This window comes from Garra rufa, chromosome 25, assembly GCF_049309525.1.
Source record: "Garra rufa chromosome 25, GarRuf1.0, whole genome shotgun sequence".
NCBI classification, from domain to species: domain Eukaryota; kingdom Metazoa; phylum Chordata; class Actinopteri; order Cypriniformes; family Cyprinidae; genus Garra; species Garra rufa.
The window spans coordinates 257,112-265,373 of NC_133385.1; the positions used below are offsets into that span (position 1 = coordinate 257,112).

An 8,262-nucleotide genomic window follows, 5' to 3' on the forward strand; every position below is an offset into this window, starting at 1 on the left:
TCTGGAAAACATTTTATTAAACTTCTGTACAAAATGAATGACATCCTATTAAAAGTATTTACAAAGATATACACTAAAATTGTTGCAAGTCAGTGAAACGTATACTGAATATCACAATTAATCCTCCTCTTCCTCATCGTCATCGATGATGGGTCTGGACCTGAAACACAGAGAACAGCTTTAGCGACGGCTCCTCAAACCAACAAGACTGAACCCTGAAACACATTCCCAACTGAACCCCAACAGCCCTCCAGATTAGAGGAAGTCATCTCAGCACTCACTTCCTGGGCGCTTTAGTGACGCCGCTGCCGCCCGCCTCCTCTTCATCAGACACAGGATGAAGATTCTCCTTCTCAGGCTTTCTTCCAGGGCCACCGAAGAAGTCCCCGATGCCCTTCTGCCACGTGGGTGTGGGCCGCGGACACACAGGGTTCCCTCCGGCGTACTTACTCTTAGCTGAGTGAAGAAAACACACGCATTAATACCAAAACACCTCGCTTTACTGAAGAACACACATGACGTTATTGACAGCAACACTGCTGCAATAGAGGATCAATATTACATTCACTTCTACACACAGCTTACTATTGATCCCTTTCAGAGCTGCTTCACAGCAGACTTGCATTGAGTTTGCATTACAGACACACTATTCTCCTGTTTAACACTGACTCGATCTGAATTGCGTAAAGCGTATAGAAATAACGCTGCTATAGTCAAGTGTTCTCAAACGACGCACTATTTTGACTTCACCAGTAGGAAAACCTTCATAAATGGCATGATTTAATCTCTAAAAGTGCCAGAACGCATCTCGGAGCGTTTCGCTTATATTAAAGGGCAAATGTTAGTGCGCGTACTTACCAGGCGTGCCCGCCTGCGCGCCGCTGCTGTGCGCGTTCACGGATCCGGACGCGCCGAGTGATTTCCGGGGAGCAGAAGCGGCAACAGCTGAAACAAAAAGCACAACAAATTATAAATCACATTTAATAAACACTGCACAACACAAGGCGCGCCGTCAGAAACAAGGGAATTCCGCTTCCGGAGCGTTTCATTGTGACGCGACGCGGATGAATGTGAAAGTGGCGCCATTTCTTTTGATCTGAATTAAAGTCCATTAAAAACAATCCTCACTGGCATTCCCTAGTTTTTAAATGTTTAAACAACAACAAAGAGACGATTTTATTATAACAATACGCACTGTGTTCGATTAACAGCGGCATCTGGAGAAACAGCGTTTAACGTTAATAACTGCTGGACAACAAAAACAACTGCGGTATAAATGTTTACAGATTCACATCGTTCATAGAGATATAAAAGCGTTTCCCCTCAATAAAACAGCATATTATTGTACGTGAATTAATCAGAGTGTGTTTATGTTTGCGAGTCTAGTCAGTTTGGCGGGAGATGATGCTGATTGAGAAAGACATGTCCTCCTGTTCATCTGTGTCCACATCAACAACAGCAGAAAATCTAACCCTACTATTAAACCAATACAATAACGACAGTAAGAACGATGCACACGGCATTTTATCGCGTAATGAAGACACCAAGTTAGTTTTCCCGCGGTGGGGTTTCTCCATCAGTCTGAGCTGCTGTTTACTCGGGGTTTTTAATTTTCCTTACCTTTCCTGTAGGTGCCAGGAACACTATCAGCTTTAGTTCGCACCATCGCGCTCGTTTTTGCGAATGATCGCCGGACGTCAAAACTCCTTTCAGCGGACCTGAAGAAATAAAGATAGCGATTCCCGCCGTCTTTTTAAAAGAGAAGTCAGATCAGGTGACGTCACGGGCCGACAGCCAATGGCTGGCCAAGAATCTGGGACACGTGACTGTGGGTTACGCCGCTCCCATTTTAAAGGACTGAAACAGCCCTCAGAAAAAAAAGCTTTTATAGTAACTAGTTTCTCAGGGTTAGTGAACGAGTGATCGAGGGCGCGATTCCGGACACAGCGTACGCGTCACCGATGACGTCACGCACGGAAGTGGAGGTAGAGCAACATTCAGTCGAAAACGGCGCCAAACACAAACTGTGATCACAGCGACCGAATATTCCCTCCAAGAAAACAAAACAAAACAAAACAAAACATGTCCTCCACGTTAGCGAACTATTAGAAACACAGCCTCATGTATTTCTGAGTAACAGTCCTGTCTTATGTGTAAACTGAAGCCTACTAAATCTGATTTCAACTGACAAACTGTACTGAAGTGAATTAGAACGAGTATAAAAATACAGCTGCATTTATCCAGTCAAAAATGACCAAACAACAGCAGAGAGTTCATATAAGAGTTTATGGGCGTTTCTTCAACTAGGGGCACTTTGTGAAGTTGAAGAAAAAAAATTGTTCAAAAGTCACATAACACAGTCTCATAAGTTTAAATAATTTGTTTAGTTTTAAGGTCTGTAAGAGGACAAACTTAGATTACAAGAGAAATGGTTAATGTGTAACTTTTTTCGACCTGCAATGTACAATGCATCTCAATATACAGCTGTTATTTAAAAATACAATAACTTTAGTTTTTATATTAAGTAGAGCATGATTCATTAATTGTGGATACAGTTTTTAATGTGTGGTGAGAACATTTTTTAAATAACTTTTTAAAAATATGTGTGTGGTGGAAATGACAAGAAATGAAGGTAAATGTAGGGAAGCTTCGTCCCAATTCATGCTGGAACAGGACTGTTTCTGGATTCAAACATTTGCAGTCATGCAAATCTACTCTCACAATCCGTATCAATTGTTCTTTGTAACCATGAATGTCATTTCTACCACAGAGAGCAGTGTGCTGGAAATGACATTTCTGTAGTTTTTTGTGAAAAAATGGAAGATAGCTTCACTGATCGGCTTTGAATTATTACTTAGCATTTCGTGTATGTAAAATACTCTTATTTAAAGATTTTCTCCTAAATCAGCAAGTTATGAGCTACGTCTTCTAGCCTTAAGATGTTTTGTGAACAAGGGCCCTAGACTCCAGATGAACGGAATCATGCGAGACGCGTCTAATGATCCTTTAAAAGAGCCATCATGCATTTGTGTTGTTTTACTTTCCTGTTCTTATTCATTTATAATCATTTATTCATATAATCTTACAATCCACAATTACTTACCATTAGTCATTTAAGTCATTTGTCATTTAATGATTTGTATTTAATGTCATTGATCTCGTCTATCATTTATTTCTTTATTTTCTGTGCTTGTAGTCCCTTTCTGTTATTGTGTGTCATTTAGTTTTCTGACTGTGGTTTCGAGGGCTGTTTGTGTTCATGAATAAGAGATATGAGGGAATGATTATGGAAACTCAGTGTTTATTACACTGTTGGGTTTGTGTTCAGATGAAGTCTGAGCATTGAGACACACAACTAATGCTCTTTTTACCATCATCACTTCGTCTCCTGCTTCTGCTCTTCACTTTCACTGGCGTTTCCTTCTGTCCACTTCTTGGCTGTTAATAGTGTTTTGGGTACAGTCCTCTTGTTAACAGGGTTTGAGTATTAAACTACTCTGCTGTGGAGTTGTTCTGTTACCAGACAAAGCGGATATTTTCTGATGGGGTCTGGATCTTAATCGTCCAGGTGTGGGGTCTTCATCTGACAGCTGGGATCAGGCGATGTGGACCAGCAGACACTGGACTAAAACCACTGGGTTCAGATTTTCTCTTTAATTCAGTGATGCTATGCTTCTGTTCAGCTGCACTGAATATAAAGGGCTCCTCTCATTTATTCATTTTATTATAATGTCGTTGAATAAATGCCATTTTAAAACTCCAGATGGTGTTGAAGTCATTGTTTGGTGCTGAAGAAATGTGAAATCTGGGTGATTGTGGCACAGACAAACAGTAAATACAAGTTCTAGGACATGTTGCATATTAATGGAAAAACTCCTTTATTTAAGCCTATATACAGTAATATAGTTGATGTGGTCTGATTAAGTGCATCAAACAGCAGATCAGAAGAAGGCTGGTTTGTAGCGTAAGAGTTGCACTTACATTTATTTCCACATCAGCCTCAATGGACATTACAGATTAAACAGTCCACAATAAAAACAATTTAAAGACATAAAATTAATGCAATTAAAACTAAAAGTTAGAAAGATTAAAAGCATGTAAAGAGTTAAAAGAAAAAAAAAAATCCATAATTCAAAAGTTACACAAAGATAAAAAGCTAATATTATAAAACTCTTTAAAATGCAATAAAATGTTTTTCATTAAAAAGTAAAACTGATTTAATAAATACTAATAAATTACTTTAATAAATACTTTAATAAATAGTCGTAATTTAAAAAAAAAAAAAAAAAAAAAGGTGAGGTGAAGTGAGGTTGTGCATCACTCCTGCTCCGTCTGAAAATGAAACAGAAACTGGAGTGAATCATTTGCACAGCAGCAGATCTGAATGTGAATCATATCACAGGACAAACTCTGAACTACAGACAGACTCACGGTTTCTACTTTAGCAAACAAGAGTCTGCTGAATGAAAGAACTCATAGAACAACTGGGATACTAATATTCAAGATAATATTCTTACATTATGCTCCGGCTTGTTGCCAACTGAAACTGTTGTTGCCGGCTGTGAACATCAGAGATGGTGTGTGTGTGTGTGTGTGTGTGTGTGTGTGTGTGTGTGTGTGTGTGTGTGTGTGTACACACCAGAGGCCTCTCTCCTCGTCTCTAGTCTTGTTTCTGTTTTTCTGCTGTAAACAGATAAGAGATGACGTGTTAATGGGAAATGGAATGGAGCTTCAGTGTTAAACATGTTTCTGACAGCAGATATAAAGCTTCAGTGTGTGTGTGTGTGTGTGTGTGTGTGTGTGTGTGTGTGTGTGTACCAGAGGCCTCTCCTCATCATCTCCCTTTCCTCTCTCTCCTGTTCACCCAGGAGGATTGCCACTGCCATCTCTGTGGAGTCATCCTTCGCCTCCTTGATGTTGGAGGCAGTAGCTGCGGTGAAGGTCCGCTCCCCCATCAGCACCTGGAAGGTAAACCTGAGAGACAGGGACACATGAGATGAGAGCCCAGATCTTCATGACAGATGATACTGATGTTCTTAATCATAATCTTACCTCATTACACCGCAGTGGTGGATCAGGGTTGTGTGTGAGAGGCCTCTCCTCTTCTCTTTCCTCCTCTCTCAGCTAGTTGATGGCTGAGGATAGAGATGTTAATGGAGAAAGGAATGGCACTTCAGTGTTAAACATGTTTCTGACAGCAGATTCAGAGCTTCAGGATCAGGGAGGCTGTTTTCTGCTGGTTCCCTAGCCTAGAAGACAGAGAAAGTGTCCAAAGATCATGGGACTAGATGGGAATATTCAGTTTTTAAAAATAAAAGATTACAGCAAGTACAGGGTTTAATTTCCTAAATATTGTTTTATCAATATTAGTCACAGCTCAAGATGCTCATCAAACTCTCCCAATCCTGACATGAAAACGTTTTTTTAGAATAATAACACACCTACCTGAGGATCCGATTTCCATCTGAAACTTCTAGGAGGATATGAACGCGTTTTACAAGTTTGAATCTCGTAATTATGGAAATTCCGATATGGTGAACGCACGTTTAAGTAGTGATTGTCAGATTGGATCAGCTGTGCATCATAAATTAATCACATTACAGCCTGGACTCACTCAGTTACTTCAAAACAGAGAACAGATCAAACCAAAATCCACGATAAAAGTGGAAATGAGACGTGCGTTTTTGACTCTGGAAATTCCCATATTAGAAAGACAGCTTTATCTTAAGCGATGAGAGAAACAAATCTTTACCAAACTCCGAATCAGTTGAACCGATTCACAAAGTGATTCAGTGAATCGCTCGAAACGCCGCACGCTGGTCAAAGCCGTGTAAATGCAACGAAAACTCAGATTAAATATAGCGTATATAAACAGCTTTTACAAACCAATCAAAATGTTTCACTGAAATTGTAATTTAGTCTGGCTGAATGCACAAGACTGAGTGCAAATAAAATCAGTAAAGATGAATAATATTTTGACGGCGTTGTAGGCTACTTATTAAATGATTTCATTCAATGTTACAGATCTCCAAAAACCGTTTAAATGAACTTGAAGAAACATGAGATTGTGTGTCTCATTTAATGCCACGTTTAATGTTACATTTAGCCATTTCAGATTTCACTTTGGATCCTCAGTGATGTGCAGCTCTTGAACAGTGTTTGTGTTGCTGTAACGCTCTAAAATGACAATCTGCAACATTCTATAATATAACATTCTAAAATGTAACATGTAACATTTTAGATTTTAGATTGTTAAATTTTTCAGGTTTCATTTAGGATCCTCAATGATGTGCAGCTCTTCTCATACAGTGAACATCAGTGTGAAATTTCTCAGTATATGTGTGTTTGTGTTACTGTTCGCATTGTAGCATGGAGAATGTGTTACTGTAACACTCTAAAATGACAAACTGACATTCTATAATGCAGAAACATTTTAAATAATGTGAGGACCCTGAGTTTTCTCAAGAACCTAATGGGCGGAGTGTGGCAGTTTCCGATTGGCCTATGTTAATTGTTAAAAAGCATATATAAGTGTGTGTGTGTTAATTAGGGGAAGGTTCTCTGTGGGAGAGAGTGGCTGATTTTGTTAATTCTCTAACATTTGTTTTCTTCCCCTTGCATTTCTTATAACATGTAGTTTTGTTGTGGTTATTTAATTATTTTCTTTATCCCTAGACCTATGTTTATTATTATTATGCACTGTTGTATTAGTTTAAAACAATAAATCAATATTGATTATATTTTGTTGTTTGATCCCTCTTTTATGTTTCGACTTCAAACGATCGGGTCATAACAATGGCCAAATGTAACATTCTAGAATGCAACATGTAACATTTTAGATTTTAGAATGTTACATTTCGACATTTAAAATGTTAGTGTGACATTTTAGAATGTTACATTTTTCAGGTTTCATTTAGGATCCTCAATGATGTGCAGCTCTTCTCATACAGTGAACATCAGTGAGCTAAACATCCCTGTGTGTGTGTGTGTGTGTGTGTGTGTGTTTCTGCTGAACTGACTGTGTTTATTTGCACACAAACAGCCTGACTAACCCGTTGATCGCAGTCTGTCAGCATCTGCTGATCTTCAGGAGAGCAATCACATGTCATCTGCGTCCACAAGACTAATGTTTGCTTTGTCTCACTCTCTTCATCTTCTGCTGTCATTTAGCTCAATAATAATCGAAACACACCCTTAGAGCTCTGTCCGACTCTAAGACTGTTTTCTTTTTAATCTTGCTTTATTATCAATGACATTTAATGCATTTATCAGATGTGTTCTTTTCACAGAGTTGTCAAATCAAATTTATTACACAGTTGATCTAAAGTGTGCTTTCTGTTTTAGAAAGAAAAGAATCCTAGTTATTGGCAAAGTATCATATTCATATTTTAAAGTGTTTCTGGGCTGGAAAGAAAACTGTCCTTGATTAAAGTCATCTGGAGTGTGTGTGTGTGTGTGTGTGTGTGTGTGTGTGTGTGTGTGTGTGTGTTCAGGGTGTGGGCGGGTCCCCAGAGAGTCGGGGGCGGGGTTTCAGAGGCGGACTCGTCCAATAGGGTCTGTCTCTTGTCCAATCAGAACCGAGGGGGCGTGTCCTCATCGGCTCTGCTCGCTGAGTTTCAGCTGAAGTTCTGTGTTTGTGACTGAAGACTGCAGCGGTAAGATCTCTTTAATCCACAATAACACAATAACTAACTCTCACCATTACAAGAGCTGGTCTATTAACAGTTAAACTGAACATTTCAACCAGCGTTTATTACCGCTGTGTCCAGTATCTGAAACATCTGAGGAATGTTTTCTCTCTATAGCTAAAACAACAGTTCCTGTCATCCTGAGTCTCTGTCAGAGAGAAATAGATGTCATGAATTCAGAAATTGCTTACTCAATATGAAGGTTCTGAATATCATTTTAGTCCTACACAAGTTTGTTTATAAGATAAGAAGTCTAGTTTGATGTGTGTGTGTGTGTGTGTGTGTGTGTGTGTTTGTACCTGCATCATCATATTTCAAGGACAAATGTGTGCTCAGAAGTGAGCTAAACCTGAAATTGGTATTAAAATGAGGTCAATAAAACTCTTTTTTTCTGTTGTAAAAATGCAGGTTTTTACTAGTTTTTGTAACTATCTGTATATAATGGCTAATCTTACTTAGTATTGTCTTATTTCTAGTCAAAATGTCAAAATATTCATAAATTAAGATGCATTTATGATATTAGCAAAATGAAATAAGATATGTAGTCTTGTTTTAATCAAAATGCACCTCATTT

General features: G+C 38.7%; 1 protein-coding gene across 1 annotated transcript; it reads right to left on the bottom strand.

Annotated features, from left to right (window-relative positions):
• Nucleotides 1-1,737, bottom strand: pclaf (PCNA clamp associated factor). The gene is made up of 4 exons (XM_073832276.1): nucleotides 1,621-1,737; nucleotides 859-945; nucleotides 282-456; nucleotides 1-160 (listed from the first exon to the last, which is right to left on the bottom strand). Exons 1-4 carry the CDS (start codon nucleotides 1,664-1,666, stop codon nucleotides 118-120), a joined length of 351 nt encoding a protein of 116 aa, XP_073688377.1. The 5' UTR covers nucleotides 1,667-1,737; the 3' UTR covers nucleotides 1-117.
• Between the last annotated feature and the right edge of the window lie 6,525 nt (nucleotides 1,738-8,262).

Excerpts from the sequence above, each read along its gene's own strand:
- pclaf (XM_073832276.1), bottom strand. The coding sequence starts at position 1,666 with ATGGTGCGAACTAAAGCTGATAGTGTTCCTGGCACCTACAGGAAAG. Across the intron at positions 946-1,620 it reads TCCTGGCACCTACAGGAAAG|CTGTTGCCGCTTCTGCTCCC; the intron begins GTAAGGAAAATT and ends TTTTTGTTTCAG. Across the intron at positions 457-858 it reads CGCGCAGGCGGGCACGCCTG|CTAAGAGTAAGTACGCCGGA; the intron begins GTAAGTACGCGC and ends TTCTTCACTCAG.